The 26,321-nt window shown below is 47.3% G+C and overlaps 1 protein-coding gene, 3 non-coding genes and 1 pseudogene across 9 annotated transcripts in view; 3 read left to right on the top strand and 2 right to left on the bottom strand.

Annotated features, from left to right (window-relative positions):
• Positions 1–22,954, bottom strand: part of LOC147006554 (CD151 antigen-like) — a 48,981-nt gene extending 26,027 nt beyond the window's left edge. For 2 of the 6 annotated variants that reach the window (XR_015054777.1, XM_085868604.1), the window contains exons 1-2: positions 6,675–6,976; positions 6,182–6,300 (exon numbers count right to left, since the gene is read on the bottom strand). Coding sequence is in view for 1 of the 6 variants with exons in the window: in XM_085868604.1 (XP_085724730.1) it covers positions 6,182–6,300; positions 6,675–6,697 (142 nt within the window). In the remaining 5 variants the exon portion in view is untranslated. Of the gene's footprint in view, positions 1–6,181; positions 6,301–6,659; positions 6,977–22,934 lie in introns of those variants that run through there. The other 4 variants (XM_085868605.1, XM_085868607.1, XM_085868608.1 and 1 more) reach the window with 4 other exon arrangements.
• TRNAK-CUU (transfer RNA lysine (anticodon CUU)) lies at positions 14,662–14,734 on the top strand. The gene has a single exon. It is a non-coding gene; the product is annotated as a tRNA-Lys (tRNA).
• Positions 15,282–15,354, top strand: TRNAK-UUU (transfer RNA lysine (anticodon UUU)). Its single transcript has one exon. It is a non-coding gene; the product is annotated as a tRNA-Lys (tRNA).
• On the top strand, positions 17,218–17,290 carry TRNAK-UUU (transfer RNA lysine (anticodon UUU)). Its single transcript has one exon. It is a non-coding gene; the product is annotated as a tRNA-Lys (tRNA).
• On the bottom strand, positions 19,057–19,611 carry LOC147006558 (histone H2A.J-like; annotated as a pseudogene).
• Positions 22,955–26,321: the final 3,367 nt, after the last annotated feature.

Consider the following 26,321-nt stretch of genomic DNA (forward strand, 5'->3'; position numbering starts at 1 on the left):
GTGACCATCCGTCATGCTGTGACTATCAGGTGTGTTGCACATTTCGTGCATTGTGGAAACGCCAAAGTTCACGGTCATTTGAGCATGAGTCATGGAATCTCACACAAGCTGGAAAAAAAATAATGTTGATTTAAGAACAACCCTTCGGCTTTCTGATCAAGCACAATCCAGACAAAGCATAAAACCCTGGATACACAAACAACAAGATTCGTTCAGTCAATAAAAAAAAATCAATTCAAAAAGATTATCTCGAAAATCTTATTGTATTGTATGCGTTTCCATGGCAACCAAATACATGAGTGTACACAGTTATAAGTCAGCTATCATTGGGTTTTCATTCACTTTCTCGGAGTACCTGTGTTCAAAAACATCATGGAGGACACTTGAACAGGTGCTCAGTCGCTTACAGGGTAAAACGTGCTTTTACCATCTGAGTCAGGTTATCAAAGGAGGACGTCAACGCAGGAAGAAGTCATGAGGCCCATCAAAGCCAAAGCCTATTATGACCAACCGATGATTGTTTGCGTTTGTCCATGCTCTATCCTTTTTTAATGCTCAACGTCAAGCAAGGAAGAGCAGCACATTCCATTTTTGAAGTCTTTGCAACGACCGTGCTTTGGACCGCTGATGTCCCAGACGCGGAGCCAGGCACTCGAGCCATGACCCCCCCCCCCACCGAATGTGGTCAAACACGTTATAGAGAGCACCTTGTGGAGGAGGCGGGGCAAGGGTCGACCGTCCTCCCCGGGTCCATTGACAGATATGTATAATGTACAGTCGCACAGTAGTCACATTTCCATACCAGGTGTCTACATCACAATGGCACCGCGACGCTCTTCATGAAATGCACCATATGGTGGCGTCTCATGGTTGGAAGTAAATCTAATCCATACAGCCATGGCCGAAACACTCGGCCGTTAAATAAACAGTAATCACACGTTACGTACCAGCGACACCGTCGGAGATAACGGGGAAAACGATTTGTGCCCACACATCCACAAAGAAACTGGAATCCTGAACAAGCCCCCCCCCCCCGAGAATGTACACGCCCACCACCAATAAACACGCCCATCACACGTGGACACGCCCACCACCAATAAACACGCCCATCACACGTGGACACGCCCACCACCAATAAACACGCCCATCACACGTGGACACGCCCACCACCAATAAACACGCCCATCACACATGGACACGCCCACCACCAATAAACACGCCCATCACACGTGGACACGCCCACCACCAATAAACACGCCCATCACACATCGACACGCCCACCACCAATAAACACGCCCATCACACGTGGACACGCCCACCACCAATAAACACGCCCATCACACGTGGACACGCCCACCACCAATAAACACGCCCATCACACATGGACACGCCCACCACCAATAAACACGCCCATCACACGTGGACACGCCCACCACCAATAAACACGCCCATCACACATGGACACGCCCACCACCAATAAACACGCCCATCACACATCGACACGCCCACCACCAATAAACACGCCCATCACACATGGACACGCCCACCACCAATAAACACGCCCATCACACGTGGACACGCCCACCACCAATAAACACGCCCATCACACGTGGACACGCCCACCACCAATAAACACGCCCATCACACGTGGACACGCCCACCACCAATAAACACGCCCATCACACGTGGACACGCCCACCACCAATAAACTCGCCCATCACACGGAGACACGCCCACCACCAATAAACACGCTCATCACACGTGGACACGCCCACCACCAATGAACACGCCCATCACACGTCGACACGCCCACCACCAATAAACACGCCCTTCACATGTGGACACGCCCACCACCAATAAACACGCCCTTCACATGTGGACACGCCCACCACCAATAAACACGCCCATCACACGTGGACACGCCCACCACCAATAAACACGCCCATCACACGGAGACACGCCCACCACCAATAAACACGCTCATCACACGTGGACACGCCCACCACCAATGAACACGCCCATCACACGTCGACACGCCCACCACCAATAAACACGCCCATCACACGGAGACACGCCCACCACCAATAAACACGCCCATCGCACATGGACACGCCCACCACCAATAAACACGCCCTTCACATGTGGACACGCCCACCACCAATAAACACGCCCTTCACATGTGGACACGCCCACCACCAATAAACACGCCCATCACACGGAGACACGCCCACCACCAATAAACACGCTCATCACACGTTGACACGCCCACCACCAATAAACACGCCCTTCACATGTGGACACGCCCACCACCAATAAACACGCCCATCACACGTGGACACGCCCACCACCAATAAACACGCCCATCACACGTCGACACGCCCACCACCAATAAACACGCCCATCACACGTCGACACGCCCACCACCAATAAACACGCCCTTCACATGTGGACACGCCCACCACCAATAAACACGCCCATCACACGGAGACACGCCCACCACCAATAAACACGCCCACCACCAATAAACACGCCCATCACACATGGACACGCCCACCACCAATAAACACGCCCTTCACATGTGGACACGCCCACCACCAATAAACACGCCCTTCACATGTGGACACGCCCACCACCAATAAACACGCCCATCACACATGGACACGCCCACCACCAATAAACACACCCTTCACATGTGGACACGCCCACCACCAATAAACACGCCCTTCACATGTGGACACGCCCACCACCAATAAACACGCCCATCACACGGAGACACGCCCACCACCAATAAACACGCCCATCACACGTGGACACGCCCACCACCAATAAACACGCCCATCACACGTGGACACGCCCACCACCAATAAACACGCCCATCACACGGAGACACGCCCACCACCAATAAACACGCTCATCACACGTGGACACGCCCACCACCAATGAACACGCCCTTCACATGTGGACACGCCCACCACCAATAAACACGCCCATCACACGTGGTCACGCCCTTCACCAATAAACACGCCCTTCACATGTGGACACGCCCACCACCAATAAACACGCCCATCACACGTGGACACGCCCACCACCAATAAACACGCCCATCACACGGAGACACGCCCACCACCAATAAACACGCTCATCACACGTGGACACGCCCACCACCAATGAACACGCCCATCACACGTCGACACGCCCACCACCAATAAACACGCCCTTCACATGTGGACACGCCCACCACCAATAAACACGCCCTTCACATGTGGACACGCCCACCACCAATAAACACGCCCATCACACGTGGACACGCCCACCACCAATAAACACGCCCATCACACGGAGACACGCCCACCACCAATAAACACGCTCATCACACGTGGACACGCCCACCACCAATGAACACGCCCTTCACATGTGGACACGCCCACCACCAATAAACACGCCCTTCACATGTGGACACGCCCACCACCAATAAACACGCCCATCACACGGAGACACGCCCACCACCAATAAACACGCTCATCACACGTGGACACGCCCACCACCAATAAACACGCCCTTCACATGTGGACACGCCCACCACCAATAAACACGCCCATCACACATGGACACGCCCACCACCAATAAACACGCCCTTCACATGTGGACACGCCCACCACCAATAAACACGCTTCTTCACATGTGGACACGCCCACCACCAATAAACACGCCCATCACACGGAGACACGCCCACCACCAATAAACACGCCCACCACCAATAAACACGCCCATCACACATGGACACGCCCACCACCAATAAACACGCCCTTCACATGTGGACACGCCCACCACCAATAAACACGCCCTTCACATGTGGACACGCCCACCACCAATAAACACGCCCATCACACATGGACACGCCCACCACCAATAAACACGCCCTTCACATGTGGACACGCCCACCACCAATAAACACGCCCTTCACATGTGGACACGCCCACCACCAATAAACACGCCCATCACACGGAGACACGCCCACCACCAATAAACACGCCCACCACCAATAAACACGCCCATCACACATGGACACGCCCACCACCAATAAACACGCCCTTCACATGTGGACACGCCCACCACCAATAAACACGCCCTTCACATGTGGACACGCCCACCACCAATAAACACGCCCTTCACATGTGGACACGCCCACCACCAATAAACACGCCCTTCACATGTGGACACGCCCACCACCAATAAACACGCCCATCACACATGGACACGCCCACCACCAATAAACACGCCCTTCACATGTGGACACGCCCACCACCAATAAACACGCCCTTCACATGTGGACACGCCCACCACCAATAAACACGCCCATCACACGGAGACACGCCCACCACCAATAAACACGCCCATCACACATGGACACGCCCACCACCAATAAACATGCTCATCACACATGGACACGCCCACCACCAATAAAGACGCCCATCACACATGGACACGCCCACCACCAATAAACACGCCCATCACACGGAGACACGCCCACCACCAATAAACACGCCCATCACACGTGGACACGCCCACCACCAATAAACACGCCCATCACACATGGACACGCCCACCACCAATAAACACGCCCTTCACATGTGGACACGCCCACCACCAATAAACACGCCCTTCACATGTGGACACGCCCACCACCAATAAACACGCCCATCACACGGAGACACGCCCACCACCAATAAACACGCCCATCACACATGGACACGCCCACCACCAATAAACATGCTCATCACACATGGACACGCCCACCACCAATAAAGACGCCCATCACACATGGACACGCCCACCACCAATAAACACGCCCATCACACGGAGACACGCCCACCACCAATAAACACGCCCATCACACGAGGACACGACCACCACCAACAAACATGCACATCACACATGGACACGCCCCCCACCAATAAAGACGCCCATCACCCATGGACCCGCCCACCACCAATAAACACGCCCATCACACGTGGACACGCCCACCACCAATAAACACGCCCATCACACGTGGCCACGCCCACCACCAATAAACACGCCCATCACACGTCGGCACGCCCACCACCAATAAACACGCACACCACGCGTGGACCCGCCCACCACCAATAAACACGCCCACCACACGTGGACACGCCCACCACCAATAAACACGCCCACCACACGTGGACACGCCCACCACCAATAAACACGCCCACCACACGGAGACACGCCCACCACCAATAAACACGCCCATCACACGTGGACACGCCCACCACCACAAACACGCCCACCACACGTGGACACGCCCACCACCACCAATAAGCACGCCCAGCACGCGGAGACACGCCCACCACCAATAAACACGCCCATCACACGTGGACACGCCCACCACCAATAAACATGCTCATCACACATGGACACGCCCACCACCAATAAAGACGCCCATCACACATGGACACGCCCACCACCAATAAACACGCCCATCACACGTGGACACGCCCACCACCAATAAACACGCCCATCACACGTGGACACGCCCACCACCAATAAACACGCCCATCACACGTCGACACGCCCACCACCAATAAACACGCCCATCACACATGGACACGCCCACCACCAATAAACACGCCCATCACACGTGGACACGCCCACCACCAATAAACACGCCCACCACACATGGACACGCCCACCACCAATAAACACGCTCATCACACGTGGACACGCCCACCACCAATAAACACGCCCACCTCGGGAAAACCAAGATGCTCTCCGAGAAGAAATACAAGTAAACGGAAAGTAAAGGAGCTTTGACGCAGGAGGTGGCCATTTGGCCCGTCGTGTCTGCACTACTATACATAAACACCACAATCCATTGTTGTTTTTTTCTTCAGTTTAGACTCATTTCCTCTGGGGAGGGGGAAGAGAGCTGTGAGAAGTGGTGTGACGTGGTACAAATGGTCATATTTGGCCCATAGTAGAACATTTACTAATTCCATTCCTGCTGGCTCTGAGAATCCAAGCTCGTCCCTTAAAATACTGCAAATGTATTTTAAACTCTTGAGTGCAAAATGCAACCAAAAGCCCCAGTGCTCGTCCTGCCTTCGTTCGACTCTGTGATCATACTCGGCCGGGTGAAAGAGTCACGACGATCCGAACTTACCGTCATGGTTCGGTCTTGGTGGGGCGGGAATAACCCAACACGAACAGGCCGCGAAACGGGATTCTTCTTCTTCGGTCACGTGACACGGAACTAGATTTAGTGACGTCACGCGGCTTAGTCTGCGGAGCACGAGAGAGTAAAACGTTTTAACAAATCCGCGTCGTCACTGAATCCGACTAGTTACAACTACTGAAACGTTTTACTAGTAAGTAACAACGAACGTGTCGAGGAAACAACGAAGGAAGAGTAAAATGTCTGAATGTGACATTCTGACTCTCCACTGTTTAAATCCTCGATGACGACCACACGGGGATGGATGTTTATGATTCATTAATTCATTTTTATTGTCCACGTGACACATGGAAATTATTAATTAAAGACATGGGGTGAGGTGGGACAAAGCGCGGACACAGCGGAGGATGCACGACCAGAGAGGAGGCGGTCGGAGACAAACAGATCGTGGGCTTCACACACTCACCATGGTGACACACACCTGATCTTTCCTCTCAAAGGCATCGAATCGTTCGCTTTATATAGTTTTGTGTAAATAATTCTCCATTAAGCAATGATTGGTGTTTAGTGTCCCAGTTCACTCTGTGGAGACAATCACGTGTTGATTACACAACTCGGTCCCACGAGAAGGAATCAGGAGAAAACGAGAGGGTGACGTGCGTGACGTCACCGTCCATCTCGCTGAACATCGGTTACGTTCGTCAAAGCCGATTCGTCACACGGTTTGTTCATTCAGTTCTCTACACGACGAATTCGTCAAAGCCGATTCGTCACACGGTTTGTTCATTCAGTTCTCTACACGACGAATTCGTCAAAGCCGATTCGTCACACGGTTTGTTCATTCAGTTCTCTACACGACGAATTCGTCAAAGCCGATTCGTGATGCAAAGCGGACACCCTGGTGGAGATGTCGGATGGTCCACACAGCAGTTCCCAAGGGCGGACAGTGGGACCGAAGACTGCTCTCTTAACATCGTTGTCCGACATCGCGCCGTTCGACCTGCATTCGGGGCACGACCCGGTCCTGCAGCCTGGGTCCGTGGTGGCGTTCGATGCTGCGAGAAGTACCGCTGCGGATTATGATGAGCCCGGGATGTTAGTGGAGTCCCCGACTGACTCGGGGGTCGTGCCTGACTTTTGGCCGTCCTGGCCCCTCCTGCCGCCGGTCCCAATACAATCAGACTCTCCCCCACCACGTACACCGGTGACCGGCGGTGGTGGAGACGTAGAAGGTCCACTGGGTTGCACCAAGAACGCTTGGAGGAGGGCCCGTCCGTGGTTGCGTGTGAGACCATCAAGATGCAGGACATGGACGAAGAGGTATTGTCCTGTCCGAGTGGACGGGAGTGTCCCCGAGTCACTATGGTCGACACTGTGACCATTGTGGGAAAACAAAAGGAAAAGGTGCATACAGGTGAGATATAATAAATAATAAACAAGGCTACAGGTGAGATATAATAAATAATAAACAAGGGTACAGGTGAGATATAATAAATAATAAACAAGGCTACAGGTGAGATATAATAAATAATAAACAAGGATACAGGTGAGATATAATAAATAATAAACAAGGGTACAGGTGAGATATAATAAATAATAAACAAGGGTACAGGTGAGATATAATAAATAATAAACAAGGGTACAGGTGAGATATAATAAATAATAAACAAGGATACAGGTGAGATATCATAAATAAAAAACAAGGGTACAGGTGAGATATAATAAATAATAAATAAGGCTACAGGTGAGATATAATAAATAATAATCAAGGTTACAGGTGAGATATCATAAATAATTATTATCAAGGGTACAGGTGAGATATAATAAATAATAATCAAGGTTACAGGTGAGATATCATAAATAATTATTATCAAGGGTACAGGTGAGATATAATAAATAATAATCAAGGGTACAGGTGAGATATAATAAATAATTATTATCAAGGGTACAGGTGAGATATAATAAATAATAAACAAGGGTGCAGGTGAGATATAATAAATAATAATCAAGGTTGCAGGTGAGATATAATAAATAATAATCAAGGGTACAGGTGAGATATAATAAATAATTATTATCAAGGGTACAGGTGAGATATAATAAATAATAAACAAGGCTACAGGTGAGATATAATAAATAATAATCAAGGGTACAGGTGAGATATAATAAATAATTATTATCAAGGGTACAGGTGAGATATAATAAATAATAATCAAGGGTACAGGTGAGATATAATAAATAATTATTATCAAGGGTACAGGTGAGATATAATAAATAATAATCAAGGGTACAGGTGAGATATAATAAATAATAATCAAGGGTACAGGTGAGATATAATAAATAATAATCAAGGGTACAGGTGAGATATAATAAATAATAATCAAGGGTACAGGTGAGATATAATAAATAATTATTATCAAGGGTACAGGTGAGATATAATAAATAATAATCAAGGGTACAGGTGAGATATAATAAATAATAATCAAGGGTACAGGTGAGATATAATAAATAATAATCAAGGGTACAGGTGAGATATAATAAATAATAATCAAGGGTACAGGTGAGATATAATCTATATATATAAAGTTGAAAGTGTGTCTGTGTGTGTGTTTGTCTGTGTGTCTGTGTGTGTGTCTGTGTGTGTGTTTGTCTGTGACCCATGCACGCGAAAAGTACTGGACTGATCCTCACCAAACTTCACATGCTGACAGAACATGGACGCGGGAGTGTCCCGATGTAAAATAATTGTACTTCCGGTTTCCGAATTATGACGTCATCACCTGATTTCGTAACGTTAATTTTTCAAGTTCAGCCGATTGACATGGGACCAACGGAATTTGCTGGAGAATGAGACATTAATACTACAGTCAATTGAAGACAATGACTTCCGACTTCCCGGTTTCCGAATTATGACTTATGCATTCAACACACTTGCAAAAATGACCGTATGTATATTATACTGTATAATGATATAATAATCATCTGTAAGTCATATTTTATTAACATTTTCTTTGTTCATTATTGTTATAACCATGGTTATAAAAACCATTTTTATTGTTACTTTATAACGTTTTTACGTCACTTCTGCCTGGATTCGGGATCAGCGATCAAATAATGTAAATCACGATTAAGAATTATTTTTTTATGATGCGGGAGATATCTTTATTAAAATCAGTGGAGGAAATATTCACCATGTCTGATATTTGGGTCTTTCATGTCTACGACGATGCCTTAATCTCCAGGGACGCATCATTCCCCATGACAAAAACCGGAAACAAAAGGGTCATAGCCGACGACACGGATTCCAAATTGCCAGGGTATTGTGTTGTTGTTGTTGTTGTTGTTGTTGTTGTTTACTATTCTCTAATGTGCACGCGTTGAGTATGAAGCTCACTACGTTCGCTTTTAAATGCTGTGCGGTGTATAAACACGATCGGGTTCGATTAATATGTTGTGAATATTGTATCCACACTATTAAAAGTGTGTTTGTGTATGTGTGTGTGTGTGTGTGTGTGTGTGTGTGTGTGTGTGTGTGTGTGTGTGTGTGTGTGTGTGTGTGTGTGTGTGTATGTGTGTGCGTCAGTGTATGTGTGTGTGTCTCTGTGTTTGTGTTGCGTCAGTGTGTGTGTGTGTGTGTGTGTGTGTGTGTGTGTGTGTGTGTGTGTGTGTGTGTGTGTGTGTGTGTGTGTGTGTGTGTGTCTATGTGTTTGTGTGTGCGTGTCAGTGTATGTGTGTGTGTATGTGTGTCTATGTGTTTGTGTGTGCGTGTCAGTGTATGTGTGTGTGTCTATGTGTGTGTGTCAGTGTATGTGTGTGTGTGTCTATGTGTGGGCGTCAGTGTGTGTGTGTGTGTGTGTGTGTGTGTGTGTGTGTGTGTGTGTGTGTGTGTGTGTGCGTGTCCATGTGTGTGCGTCAGTGTGTGTGTGTGTGTGTGTTTGTGTGTGCGTCAGTGTGTGTGTGTATGTATGGCAGCCTCTACAATTTTACAATTAACTGTGACATATACTCCTTCAGACCCGCCGTCATCCACGGGATTCCTGTGCGGAGCACGGGTATCCCTGCTAGTATTCCTATAATCATGGAAGATGATGAGGCATATATTCCTATAATCATGGAAGATGATGAGGCATATATTCCTATAATCATGGAAGATGATGATGATGGAAGATGATATTCTTATAATCATGGATGATGATGAGGCATATATTCCTATAATCATGGAAGATGATGATGCATATATTCCTATAATCATGGAAGATGATGATGCATATATTCCTATAATCATGGAAGATGATGCATATATTCCAATAATCATGGATGATGATGATGATGCATATATTCCCATAATCATGGATGATGATGATGCATATATTCCTATAATCATGGAGGATGATGATGCATATATTCCTCTAATCATGGAAGATGATGATGCATATATTCCTATAATCATGGATGATGATGATGCATATATTCCTATAATCATGGAGGATGATGATGCATATATTCCTCTAATCATGGAAGATGATGATGCATATATTCCAATAATCATCGATGATGATGATGAAATATATTCCTATAATCATGGAAGATGATGATGAATATCTTGCTATAATCATGGAAGATGATGATGCATATACTCCTATAATCATGGATGATGATGATGCATATATTCCTGCAATCATGGACGATGATGATGCATATATTCCGATAATCATGGATGATGATGATGCATATATTCCGATTATCATGGTAGAGGATGATGCATATATTCCTATAATCATGGAAGATGATGATGCATATATTCAGATAATCATGGAGGATGATGATGCATACATTCCAATAATCATGGATGATGATGATGCATATATTCCGATTATCATGGTAGAGGATGATGCATATATTCCTATAATCATGGAAGATGATGATGCATATATTCAGATAATCATGGATGATGATGATGCATATATTCCAATAATCATGGATGATGATGATGCATACATTCCAATAATCATGGAAGATGATGATGCATACATTCCAATAATCATAGAAGATGATGATGCATATATTCTGATAATCATGGATGATGATGATGCATACATTCCAATAATCATAGAAGATGATGATGCATATATTCCGATAATCATGGAAGATGATGATGCATATATTGCTCTAATCATGGAAGATGATGATGCATTTATTCCTATGAGTACGTGCCCGTAAAAAAATAATAATAATAATAAATAAATATTCCAACCGCGAGCAAGAAAGAACAACCACACAGGCCGTTTACTCGCTCTCGCTTGCCCGTACCTGCGTGGCGCGGAAGTTCGCATATCACAGTTACGATGATTCGCAATTTAGGTTTTAATGGTCAATTATTCAATTAGCGCCAACGTATTTTACCTTTTCGCAATGTCGTCGCAAGGAAAAACAAAAAGAGAAGAGATGAGAGAAAAAAATTTACTTCCTGGTTTGGAGCATACCAGCTCACTCTGATGTTACTGAAATTTATGCACCGTCTAATATGAAAACGATCATAACTTGGAGCATTGTGTATATCTGTAAATGCGCATAAGAAATCGAGAAATTATTAGAATACATGAAGTCATCACTCTCCGGAAGTCCGTACGTTGTAACCCGTAATGGGGAGCGCGGCTGAGCTTCCCTTCCCCCATCGGCCACGCCCACGCAACAACGTGTCTTGTCATTGGTTGGTAAATAAATGGCCATAACTTGGGAAGCTCTTGTCCGATTAATATCAAACCTTGAAAAGGCACATCCTCAGGTCCCCAGCAATATACCTGGCAAGTTTCAATTAGATCGGACCAGTGGTTGTCGAGAAACAGCAGTCACAGACACACACACACACACACACACACACACACACACACACACACACACACACACACACACACACACACACACACACATATATATATATATATATATATATATATTTGGTCTCATTGATTTGCCTGATTGTAATTCAGTTTTATATAATTTTAAGCACTGTTAATATCATGTCAAGTATCATCTGTTTAAGTCTTTTTGCACCTCATTCTATTGATGCCCGCTGTGGGACATAACAAGTAAAATATTTCTAAAATATATATATATATATATATATATATATATATATATATATATATATATATATATATATATATATATATATATATATATATATATATCATGGAGAAATTCTCTCAGAAAGGTGTTTGACTTCCCAAGTGGGACCCACGTTGTACTCTTTTACCAGTCATTGCTGAATTTCTACCAATTGAATGTCAACTATTATGTCATAGAGCAAAATTTATATGTGGTTCTTCGTCTTCTCATAATTCTTACCTGAGGTTGCTTAATTATGAATCTTGTAACAATGGGTGGTATGCCATCAGTAGCTAAAACTTTTAATTACATTTTATATAAAAGTAAGTTATCTGTCAATACCTTTTATGCTCCTAATGCCCATAATGTACGCAAGGATAGAATTATCTGCAGTTTTACTCTCTCTCTCCAAAGCCAACGGGGCTTGAACTCAGGACCCTAGGATTCCAAGCCACCACCCTAACCACAAAGCCAACGGGGCTTGAACTCAGGACCCTAGGATTCCAAGCCACCACCCTAACCACAAAGCCAACGGGGCTTGAACTCAGGACCCTAGGATTCCAAGCCACCACCCTAACCACAAAGCCAACGGGTCTTGAACTCAGGACCCTAGGATTCCAAGCCACCACCCTAACCACAAAGCCAACACCAGGCTTGAGTTTTACTAACACTGCATGATGATGTTGTTGTACTGCAAGGTGCCTTTGTGCAGTCAATTATATTTGAGAGAGAAGCTCCACAGTTCCTCTCTGGAGCAAAACTTTCTGAATTTGAATTGTTAACTGTACTTTGCACAAAGTGAATTTGTCAAAAAGGTATTTACGACTTTTACCCATGTGGTATTTCTTTTTATTCCCCATTTTTAGTATATGTTTCTCAATTGCAATGGTATCTACTTCATGCTCTGCGTGATACGTGATAATAAATGATGATGAATTACAGTTGTTTTCAAGTTGTGGTCATTATGTGTTACTGTGTGCAACGTATAATCATGTTGCTAATACAACTACAATGTTTTGATAATGGCACCGGTGGAACAGCGTTGTCCGCTGACCCCAGACCTACGGGGTCGAGGGCTCCATCAAGCTGGAAGCTGAAGGGTGTCACGCACTGCAATGTTCGTTTCTTTGGCGTGCAAACAAAAGGGTAACAACAAAAACTCCATTTTATGAACGTTGTGATAAAGTTGAAAACTAACGTCATGCTTCAATGTTGTGACAACGTTGAAATCTGACGTCATGGGTGTTGCAAAAACAACTTCCCACCGACCCAATTCTGACATCAGGATACAACCAGAACAGGACGCTGCAACAACGTTGTGTGCCTGCTGGGCGTTCTCTTGCGGAACTAAACTCTCTCTTACGGAGGGAGAGGGATGGAGTAGGGGAGTGGCACACAAGGAAAACAAGATGGACACGACAGGGACTTTCAGGAAGGAAATCAGGGAATTTGAAGGTGGATTTGGGGCCCCTGCCTCACGTCTTGCTCAACATAATGCCGTGGGAAAAAAAGTTTTCAAGATAATAATTGGAATCTCTTGTGAGGAAGCTGAGTCTATGGGCCTCTCACTTCGCCATCGCCAACACGTCGGTGATCTCTGTGTTCTTCTGTCTCATTTCTGGTCTTGCACCCTCCACCCTCTCAGTGCTTCTCGAGCGTTTACTGAACGACAAAGACTTAACTTCATCGTTTTTGAGCCCAATCTCTCAATGTTGAAGAAGCACCGAAAAAATTAAATAATTCTCATATCCAGATCCGGACCCGGATGGGCACCAAAATTGAATCGATTCTTCCTCGTCACACACCCAACGTGTCCACCAACTTTCATCTGAATCTCTCCACAACTTCTTGAGATATCGTGCTGTGTATAAGTTTCGCCCGATCTCTCAGGTCTGGTCAGGTGTGGGAGCATGCCCCGGAGCAGCGCGTCGCTGCATCCACTTTCCGCCGCCACTCCAGGTAAGGGGCCTCAGTATGGCCATCCCCCGGGCAGATGCCTGGCCCATCTCCAATCCCCATCTCCTTGAGATACCGATCAACCTGCTGCAACCACGAGGCGCGGAGTCGGCCCGTTGGTCTCCTCCACTCCTTGCAAGATGAGCGTCAGGAAAATCTCTCTTCACCTGCATGTAGGGGGGGTGGGGGGGCGATATACCATGCTATCTCTCAATGGTGAAGAATCACTGAAAAAAATTCTAGTACTTGGATCCGGATCTTCACCAAAATCGAATAATTTCGTCCTTGTCACACACCCAACCTGTCAACAAAATTTCATCTGGATATTTGAGATATCCTGCACACACAAACAGAAAGGAGTGAAAACATAACCTTCTTCACTCTCAGTGGTGGAGGTCCTTATGTCTGCCTGGCTAGCTCAGTCGGTAGAGCATGGGACTCTTAATCCCAGGGTCGTGGGTTCGAGCCCCACGTTGGGCAATGTTTGATGTTTATTTTTTGTTTTCTCTGCTTGCAGATAAATTCCTTTTGAAAATCATATTTGAAAATTTTCCGCAGAGATCGCGCTCAAATATCATAAATTGCAACTTTATTTCTCTCAACGTGTCAAGGAGCGTCATCTGTCGGTCAGCACACGTCAGATGATGAATGGAGGGACGTTGCCTGAAGATGAGAACCTTTCCTGGTTCACTCGAGGTACTCAATGTTCGGCTCCGGCTTACAATAAATGAATGAATGAATCAATCAATTAATTAATGGGGCTCTGTTATTTTCTCAGAAGCTGAGAGCGGTAATCGGACTTCGCCATGCAGACAGCATCATTGTCCAGAGGAGGTCTCAGGCTTCCGTGCTGCCGATGAGTCCTACTGAGCGCCCAATTTTATGGTCACCATGGTGACGATTGTGCCATTGGAGGGGAACAAAGCGGTTGTTGTTTCCCCACCTGGAGAGAACTGCTTGCTTGATTCAATGAAACCTCGAAAGGACCATTAATTCTTCACTCTCAGTGGTGGAGGTCCTTATGTCTGCCTGGCAAGCTCAGTCGGTAGAGCATGGGACTTTTAATCCCAGGGTCGTGGGTTCGAGCCCCACGTTGGGCAATGTTTGATGTTTATTTTTTGTATTCTCTGCTTGCAGATAAATTCCGTTTGAAAATCATATTTGAAAATTTTCCGCAGAGATCGCGCTCAAATATGGAGTACTGCTCTCCCCTCTGGGCTGGTGCTCCTGCCTCCCACCTTTCTCGGCTTCACGCTGTCAAAACCAGGGCATTTAAGATCATCGGCATCTCCCGCAATGAAGCTGAGTCTTTGGGCCTCTCACTCAATCACCGCAGGTTGGTCGGTGGTCTTTCTGTCTTCTACCAACTCCTCTCCAGCCTTGCCCCCCCTGCTCTCTCTGCGATTTGTCCCCACCACATTTCCACAGGGCGCTCAAGGTCCGCCAACAACCCCCTTCTGGTAAAACTACCAAAATCACGAATCACTGCTCATCTTCACTCTTTCATTCCTCTTTTTTCCCGCCTTTGGAATAAACTTCCTCACTCTATTCTTTCCCATTCTTCCCTCCAGGCTTTCAAAACAGCTGTTCACCACCACCTCTTATCTTCCCCCATCCAAATCCTTGATCTTTTCTACCCCCGATAATCCACCCAAGCCCACTTCCTTCATTTCTCCTGCTTTCCTTCCTGAAAGTCCCTGTAATGTCCATCTTCTCTTCGCCATGTTCCCCGTCCCATCCCCATCCCTCTCCCTTCCACAGTTCACCTAATGTGTCTGTTCCCCACTGTTTTGTCCCTTCCACTCCCGCCCCTCTTGTCTCATGCCTCCTTGCTGTGAGTTGTGTTAGCTCTCATACGAGCCTCGACCAAGGTATGCAAAAAAAAAAAAAAATTATAAATTGCAACTTTATTTCTCTCAACGTGTCAAGGAGCGTCATCTGTCGGTCAGCACACGTCAGATGATGAATGGAGGGACGTTGCCTGAAGATGAGAACCTTTCCTGGTTCACTCGAGGTGCTCAACGTTCGGCTCCGGCTTACAATAAATGAATGAATGAATCAATCAATTAATTAATGGGGCTCTGTTATTTTCTCAGAAGCTGAGAGCGGTAATCGGACTTCGCCATGCAGACAGCATCATTGTCCAGAGGAGGTCTCAGGCTTCCGTGCTGCCAAAGAGTCCGACTGAGCGCCCAATTTTATGGTCACCATGGTGACGATTGTGCCATTGGAGGGGAACAAAGCGGTTGTTGTTTCCCCACCTGGAGAGAACTGCTTGCTTGATTCAATGAAACCTCGAAAGGACCATTAATTCTTCACTCTCATTGGTGGAGGTCCTTATGTATCCCTGGCTCTCTCAGTCGCTCGCGCATGGGACTCTTAATCCCAGGGTCGTGGGTTCGAGCCCCACGTTGGGCAATGTTTGATGTTTATTTTTTGTTTTCTCTGCTTGCAGAAAATTCCTTTTGAAAATCATATTTGAAAATTTTCCGCAGAGATTGCGCTCAAATATCATAAATTGCAACTTTATTTCTCTCAACGTGTCAAGGAGCGTCATCTGTCGGTCAGCACATGTCAGATGATGAATGGAGGGACGTTGCCTGAAGATGAGAACCTTTCCTGGTTCACTCGAGGTGCTCAACGTTCGGCTCCGGCTTACAATAATTGAATGAATCAATCAATCAATTAATTAATGGGGCTCTGTTATTTTCTCAGAAGCTGAGAGCGGTAATCAGACTTCGCCATCCAGACAGCATCAATGTCCAGAGGAGGTCTCAGGCTTCCGTGCTGCCGATGAGTCCCACTGAGCGCCCAATTTTATGGTCACCATGGTGACGATTGTGCCATTTAGGGGAACAAAGCGGTTGTTGTTTCCCCACCTGGAGAGAACTGCTTGCTTGATTCAATGAAACCTCGAAAGGACCATTAATTCTTCACTCTCAGTGGTGGAGGTCCTTATGTCTGCCCGGCTAGCTCAGTCGGTAGAGCATGGGACTTTTAATCCCAGGGTCGTGGGTTCGAGCCCCACGTTGGGCAATGTTTGATGTTTGTTTTTTGTTTTCTCTGCTTGCAGATAAATTCCTTTTGAAAATCATATTTGAAAAATTTCCGCAGAGATTGCGCTCAAATATCACCGGGCGTAGTGGCGTGCGCCTGTAATCTGGCTACTCGGAGGCTTGGGTTGGAGGATCGCTTGAGGACGGGGGCTCTGCACTGGGCAGGGTGTAGAGCAGCCCGGAATTCATGTCGAAACCCAAATCCTGATCCCTGTGTCGTAAGAGGCGACCAGGGTTGCGTCAGGAAGGGCATCCGGCGTAAAACCTGTGCCAAATCAGTATGCGGATCATAACGGATGATCCGCTGTGGTGACCCCTAACGGGAGCAGCCGAAAGATGAACAACAACATTGCGCTCAAATATCATAAATTGCAACTTTATTTCTCTCAACCTGTCAAGGAGCGTCATCTGTCGGTCAGCACACGTCAGATGATGAATGGAGGGACGTTGCCTGAAGATGAGAACCTTTCCTGGTTCACTCGAGGTACTCAATGTTCGGCTCCGGCTTACAATAAATGAATGAATGAATCAATCAATTAATTAATGGGGCTCTGTTATTTTCTCAGAAGCTGAGAGCGGTAATCGGACTTCGCCATCCAGACAGCATCATTGTCCAGAGGAGGTCTCAGGCTTCCGTGCTGCCGATGAGTCCGACTGAGCGCCCAATTTTATGGTCACCATGGTGACGATTGTGCCATTGGAGGGGAACAAAGCGGTTGTTGTTTCCCCACCTGGAGCAAACTGCTTGCTTGATTCAATGAAACCTCGATAGGACCATTAATTATTGGGGTTCATTTATCATGCCATGTGGAAGGTGGTTCATGTTAAGGTGCAGTTCAGGTAATGTCGATAATGGCGGAAGGTCGAGTACGAGTACCATGATAAAAAATTAACACGTATTGTATTGTATTTCATGTGATTGTATTTCCAATGGCCTCGGTTGTCGAGATGCAATTTTCACAAGGCCGGGTCCTCCCGCTGCCCTTTTCATTGAAAGCTGAACCGGAGAGTGGACGGCCCAGACGCTTCAAAGCGAGCAAGACATCCATGGCGGGAACGGTCTTTCGCTTGGCATAGTCCGTCCAGGTAACAGCATTGCGGATAACAATTTTCCAGCAACACCTGGATAATTCCACGGGTTTCCTTGTGGATGAGACCCGAGATGTGCTTTACCCCACCCATGTGCTTCGGGGGGGATTCCAGCGGAGTGCGGGCAGAGACACCGAGGGTCGCCGAACCAGGAGCGTGGCAGGTAACCTGTCCGGCCTCTCAGAGCCTTTCGGTCATCCCGGCTCTGAGAAATATTCAAGGCTTACGAGCCCGGGTCTTTTCTTTCTTGGGTTTTTGCATGAAAGTCTGTGGCGCCTTGTCCGTAAGTACAAATGTTGTAAGTGCATGTACGTAATACATAGATATCGGCTGTAGGTTTTTGCTCCTGTCTTGTCTCCATCCCCCCCATTCATTGCATACGTGGAGAAACAAATACCCCCATTGGTTGATTGTTCACCTGAAAAGTGCCCCGAGGTTAAAATGGGCACGCTGAACGGGTGAAAACCATAACAATATCTACAGGGCCTGGCACGGAAATCCTCCTCTGTTGAGAAGTTTCATGTTTGTGTTGTCAATTCAAACTTGACTCCTTGGATAATTCCACGGGTTTCCTTGTGGATGAGACCCGAGATGTGCTTTACCCGGATCGTCCTTGATCGAAGGATACGAAGGATCGTCCTTGATCCTTCGATCATTGAGTGTTGTGTATTTGTTGTTGGAAGTGAGGGAACGAATTGTGAAGGAAACACGGGGGTATGGTGTACGAGGTGAGGGTTTCCCAACACACAACACTGGGTTTGGTGGAAAACGTGGATCGTGTATCGCCGATGCCGATTTGGGGAAGGGTTGAGTGGCTCTGAAAAGAGCCGTTGTGTGTGAGAGAGCTGGAGAGGTCTTGGGCCTTGTGTGTGCGGCAGAGCGTTTACTTGTCCTGGCTTTTCTTGGAGAGCAGCACGGCTTGGATGTTGGGCAGGACACCACCTTGCATGACCGTCACATGACTGAAAACTTGGTTCAAGTCGTCGTCATTGTGGACTTTTTCTTGTTATCTCGGGCCGCGTTGCCAGCGAGCTCCAGGATCTCCGCGCACAAGTACTCGAGCACAGCGGCCAGATCGGTGGGACCACCGGCACCGATGTGCTGAGCTGAGTTGCCTTTGCGGAGATGTCTGTGGACACGACTCACAGGAAACTGTGACCCAGCACAGGAAGAACGAGACTTCACCTTCGCACGAACTTTTCCACCACCTTCCTGAACATTACGTCGATGGCGGAGAATGTGTTATTCTGTCGGGAAATTTGGACCAGGAATCGTGCAGGCCCACTTTTTATCCGTCCAATGGCTGTGCGTCAGATTCGCGAGGTCCGCCTCCAAACCCTCTGTGATCCACATATTTGCATACACGAACCTCTAGATATAGACGGATTCGATTCACACTGTTCCATGTACTTCTCTACAGATTCAGATTCTGTTTGTTCTTTGTACCAAGTTTGATGAAATTCTGTCCAATATTTCTTGATTTCGGGCATAAACAGTAAAATTTCAGAGTTTGACCGTTGACCTTTATCACATCTGGCTCAAAATCTAATCTCTTAATTGCCCTGTCTTACTTTACCTTTTTACCAAGTTTGATGAAATTCTACAATTCGCTTCTTGAGTTATCGCGTAAATGAAAATCCAGACGGAAGAACGGACGGACGGACAACCCGGAAAGTTCATGCCTCCGGCTCCCTTGGTGCGGAGGCAGAAAAAAACGACAAAACAAAACAAAACCATTTTGTAATTATGTCGACACTTCACTCGCTTTTTGTAATTATAATTACAAAATGGTTTTGTTTTGTTTTGTCGTTTTTTATGCCTCCGCACAAAGGGTGCCGGAGGCATTATGTTTCCGGGTTGTCCGTCCATCCATCCGTTCGTCCGTCCGGATTTTCGTTTACACGATAACTCAAGAAGCGAATTGTAGAATCTCATCAAACTTGGTAAAAAGTTAAAGTAAGTCAGGGCAATTAAGAGATTAGATTTTGGGCCAGATGTGGTAAAGGTCAAGGGTCAAAGGTCAAGGTCAAACTCTGAAATTTTACTGTTTATGCCCTAACTCAAGAAATATTGGACAGAATTTCATCAAACTTGGTACGAAGGTAAAGTAAGACAGGGCAATTAATTGATTAGATTTTGGGTCAGATATGATAAAGGTCAAGGGTCAAATATGTAAATACTCAAGTGTTTGTGCAGGAGAGCGGAGGCACACCCGTCGACTACGCGCAGTCGAATTACTCTCGTTTCTTTCTCGGGTGGAGTGGGTGAAGGTGGTTCTTGGGTGAGAAACCTCCAACATGCACCGTGCACTACCCCCGGGGCCTCATGTCTTTCTCCTGTGTTGAACTTCCTTGGTCGGGAACAGATATTATTTATTTGTGGTGCTTTCGAATGTATAAAACATAAACGGCTTTACCACAATGAGACGTGATGACGGTTTGAATTCAGAACAGAATAAGCCAAAGGATGAACATCACACGTCGAAGTGATAGTGGCACCAAGGCTTCCTATTGGTCCATCGCTGAACATGAATAACCTTTGCACTTTCACACCAACATTCCGTGATGGGTGTGATTGGCCTGGAAAGGGTGTGGGCGGGGCTCGAAGGGTGGTGAATGGGGAGGGGCGAGGAACTCTTCTTTCTTGACCTTTCACTCTTCACCTCCCTTCGCGCATGCGCACTTCATCCTTTCGGTTTCCACGTGCTCTCGATCTCGCGTTCGCTCTCAAGGACACACACAAGGAAATTCGACACAGGTGGAGGACATTCGGCCCATCATGCCTGCACCACATCAACACCACGCACCAATTTATCAACACTCCATCAACACTCCACTCGGTGGAGCACATACCTCCAGCCACGTTATGCCTGATCCATGGGAACCTATGGGGCCGATCACATGTTTGAAATATCATGCCGGACAGTACTATATCGGTTTTGACCATCTCTCAATGTTGAAGGATCACTTTAAAAATTAAATAACTCGTTTCCAGATCCAGATCCAGATCCGGATTTGCACCAAAATCGAATCAATTATTCATTAACATTGTGGAGGTGGTGTTAACATTGTGGAGGAATTCAGTGAGGGCCACATCGAGAATATTGTGTGCAGTTCTGGTCACCACAATTCAGGAAGGACGGAGACGACACAGAGAGGGTTCAGCGCAGGGCTACTGGATTGATTCTGCGCCGAGCGAGACGCAGCTACGAGGAGCGGATGAAGGAGACAGGGATTTATACACGACAAAGAAGGTGGTTACGAGGGAATATGATGGAGATGTTTAAGATAATGAAAGGTAAAGATAAAATAAGTGAAGATTAATAATTATTCAACAGAGTGGACAGTGATAGGACCAGGGTCCGTAGCTTGAGAGTAAAGAAGAGGAGAGTTAAGACGGTAGTAAAAGTAGGGGGCTTTCACTCAGAGAGTAGTTAATGCACGGAATGGCAGCAGAAACAGGAGATAAGTTTAAATTGGAATTATATAGACACCTGGAAGTTCTGGAGATCGAGGGGTATAAGTTATGGAGATGGTGAGGGAGAGGGATGTTGACAGGACTTTTCGGAACTTTGAGCATTGATGGGTGATTGGTTGTGTGCATGTGGAGGAAGTGTTGGTGGGGGTCTGGTCAAGAGGTGTTGTGTGGTTGATGTGTTGTTTTTTTTTTTTACCCAACACAGTCTTCGCCCATGGTCCCTCCCTTGGAAAAAAACATTTTGCATTTTCCTTTTCATCGGGTGTTGATTAATTGGGATGGTGTTGAGTGGCGCATGCATGATGGGACAAATAGCCTCCTGCGTCTAATTTCCTTGTGGAGGGTGAAGCGAAGTTTAAGTACACAGAGCGAAAGGGCGAAGTGCGCATGGGCGGGTGGAGGTGAAAGGTGAAAGGGCACGAAGAGCTATCACCCGCCCCATTCCCACCAGTCACCTTCCAACTCACGGAGCATCCACACCATCACCAAGCGAAGGATCATCGCCGTCACGGAAGTGTGGTGCACGCCTGGGACGAACACCAAGCACCATTTTAAGTCGTAGTCACGACTTTTAAAATGGTACTTGTTGTGACTCGGCCGGGATTCGAACCTACGACTTCAGCAGCTACGACAACAAACAACTCTTTTCAGAGCCACCGACTCGTTCACGAAAGAGCGTCATTCGTCCGCCACTTAACTTTGCGTTATTTGAAATCAGCACTTTAATGTAGCTAATGTAACGGGTTATTTGATTTTTGACGAGGTGAATGGGTCAAAATATACATGTTCGGTCGACAATGAAAAAAGGTGGTGGTGGAAACCCGTTTTGTGACGTTTGCAACAAAATATCAACCCATCTGGTGATGATCGCGCGGATCACGAAGCGCAAAACTGCAGGAACCACGGATGGTGATGCACGTCGAACCGAGCGTGTCACAGATCTACACCCGATTGTCGTGACGTCACAATAGCCAGTCCTTCTGTCCACGTCACCGACTCGCACGTCAGCCCAGCACCACAAATCCTCAACCAAAGAGAAATCGTGAACAAAGAAAAACCTTCAAAGAAAGAAATCAGCTCGGGACGTGTTGAGTTGAGGAAGTCGCGACGACGTAAACATCCACGGAGAAACGAGCCACGCGAGCGACGTAATGACGTCATCACGCACTGCGATGCGTATAACTTGATTAAAAAAAACCGCCGAGCTGGAAACAACTTGGTTCATCATTATTTATTTATTGCCGAGCACGCACGAACGTTTTGATCATCACGATCATGATAATAGTTTGTGTTGTGTTTGGATTTGTTTTTTTTTAATCCTGCAAGTCCACTGTGCTGTCACGAAGCCGTGAAACAACAACAACCACCGGAGGAGGAGGCGGCTCAAGATGGCTGATTAAAAGGAGCACCGCAAGCCGCAGTGGTGATCTGTAATCAAGGCGGGTTTCTGTGTTTCTTGGTCTCGACGACGTGACGTTGGCGACGAGGATTAAAGTCGACCGAGTGTTCACGGTCAACATGGTGGCACTTGGAGGGAGAGGGACCGCTCTATCTGCTATTTGAGGTACCAGTACGGGCCCGGAGGTACGTAAACGATGACTGGATCGGGGCATTATTTCAATTGGATCGGACCAACCGTATCATAAATGGTCATAACTTGGGAAACACCTGGGAAGCATATTCAGGTCCCCAGCGTCAATTGTGACGTCATATCAAATAAAGAAGAATTGTGACGCCCCTCTCTCTCGCTCCCCCTCCTCTCTCCCTCCTCTCTCGCCCCTCTCTCTCTCGCCCCCACTCTCACCCCATCTTTCGCCCCCTCCTCTCTCCCCCTCTCTTGAATTGTGACGCCCCCTCTCTCTCATCCCCCTCTTTCTCCCCCTCTCTCCTCCCCTCTCTCACCCCTAGTCTCACCCCTCCTCTATTCCCCCTTTCTCTCCTCCCCCTCTCTCACCCCTAGTCTCGCCCCTCTTCTCTCCCACTTCCTCCCCCTCTCCTCTCTCTCCCCTCTCTCTCGCCCTTCTCTCTCGCCCCCTCTCTCTCCCCCTCTCTTGCTCCCCCTCTATCTCCCCTCTCCCGTCCCCTCTCTCGCAGATATTGGTCGACAGATAAATGGCCGCAACTTGGGAACTGCTCGTCCGATTAATATCAAACCTCGAAAAGGCACATCCGCGGGTCACCAGCAATATTCCTGGCAAGTTTCAATCAGATCGGACTGTCAATCGTGCAAAATAAATAAGAAATAAAAAATAAATAAATAAACATTAATTGTGACGTCATTCGTGATGTCATAGCACCGTGTCTTGTCATTGGTCGACAGATAAATGGCCGTAACTTGGCGAACCGCTCGTCCGATTAATATCAAACCTCGAAAAGGCACATCCGCGGGTCACCAGCAATATTCCTGGCAAGTTTCAATCAGATCGGACCGTCAATCGTGCAAAATAAATCAAAATAATAAATAAACATTAATTGTGACGTCATTCGTGATGTCATAGCACCGTGTCTTGTCATTGGTCGACAGATAAATGGCCGTAACTTGGCGAACCGCTCGTCCGATTAATATCAAACCTCGAAAAGGCACATCCGCGGGTCACCAGCAATATTCCTGGCAAGTTTCAATCTGATCGGACCGGTGATCGTCCGGTTATTAATAATTTGGGAAAAAATTGGAATGATAAGGTGAGAAGGTGGAACGACACCTTCAGCTGCCATATATACACCTTTTCAACACTGAAAAAGCAGTAAAATGGCCGTAACTTGGGAACCGCTCGTCCGATTGACATCAAACCTTGAAAAGGCACATCTGCGGGGCCCCGGCAATATTCCTGGCAAGTTTCAATCAGATCGGACCGGCGGTCGTCGAGAAACGGCAGTCGCAGACAGACAGACAGACACACACACACACACACACACACACACACACACACACACACACACACACACACACACACACACACACACACACACACACATTGCTGGGATTATAGATAGATAAAGTCGTACGACGCGACGGGCGACGCGAGCGTCGTGAGTATGCAATGGCGAGCTCGGCTTGAAGGGTTTGAATCGTGTGCGGACAGCAGAGGCCTCGTTGTGGATGGTGCGTCACCAGGCCAAAGAGCGCTGGTCCTGTTCAATGTTGGTGCAGCAGTGAGAGAGAGAGAGAGGGAGAGAGAGAGAGAGAGAGAGAGAGAGAGAGAGAGAGAGAGAGAGAGAGAGAGAGAGAGAGAGAGAGAGAGAGAGAGAGAGAGAGAGAGAGAGAGAGAGAGAGAGAGAGAGAGAGAGAGAGAGAGAGAGAGAGAGAGAGAGAGAGAGAGAGAGAGAGAGAGACAGAGACAGAGACAGAGACAGAGACAGAGACAGAGAAGTTCAGCATGGGGAGAGAAGTCCTCCAGAACACGTGGCCGGCATACAGCGGGGAGGGAAGTCCTCCAGAACACGTGGCCGGCACACAGCGGGGAGGGAAGTCCTCCAGAACACGTGGCCGGCACACAGCGGGGAGCGAAGTCCTCCAGAACACGTGGTCGGCACACAGCGGGGAGCGAAGTCCTCCAGAACACGTGGCCGGCACACAGCGGGGAGCGAAGTCCTCCAGAACACGTGGTCGGCACACAGCGGGGAGCGAAGTCCTCCAGAACACGTGGTCGGCACACAGCAGGGAGGGAAGTCCTCCAGAACACGTGGTGGGCACACAGCGGGGAGGAAAGTCCTCCAGAATACGTGGTCGGCACACAGCAGGGAGGGAAGTCCTCCAGAACACGTGGTGGGCACACAGCGGGGAGGGAAGTCCTCCAGAACACGTGGTGGGCACACAGCGGGGAGGAAAGTCCTCCAGAATACGTGGTCGGCACACAGCAGGGAGGGAAGTCAAAATGGAGTGTGCCTTCTTCTTCTCCTTCTTTTTCTTCTTCTTCTTCTTCCTAATTCCCAAGGTTGTTCTTGCGGCCGAAACGACTCAGAACGTTTTCTACGTCCACGTGACCTTTCCCTGTTGGACGAGGAGTGCGATCGACAGGACGTTGCCTCTGTAACCTACCACGTGATTCCTGACCACCAATCAGGGGGTCAAACGGAATCAGATGCAAGCTCCAGGGGCGGGGACAAAATATGCTGCGTTGTGATTGGTCCTCCGGAAGCCGTGATATCCTCTATGACGGTTTAAAGCTCGGACGGGATTCGAACCCACGTTGATTCCAATATATTTTGGAAAATTCCTCCAAAAAGGCGTCGAATTTTCCAAAATAATTTACCACACAAGGAACTTTGGCACAGGAGGAGGATGTTCGGCCCATCATGCCTACGCTGCACCAATTCCAGTATTGCTGCACCACCAATTCGCCATGAAGTTGTCAATTCTGGGGTTGTGTTTTTTAAAAGTTTTTACCTAAAAACTACCGGTCTGACACAGGAGTACAATTAAGGTGATGCATCTTGGAGCACGC

This window comes from Eptatretus burgeri, unplaced genomic scaffold (assembly GCF_056783735.1).
Source record: "Eptatretus burgeri isolate ZD-2024b unplaced genomic scaffold, Ebu_testis_v1 Ebu_testis_scaffold_3166, whole genome shotgun sequence".
Taxonomy (NCBI): domain Eukaryota; kingdom Metazoa; phylum Chordata; class Myxini; order Myxiniformes; family Myxinidae; genus Eptatretus; species Eptatretus burgeri.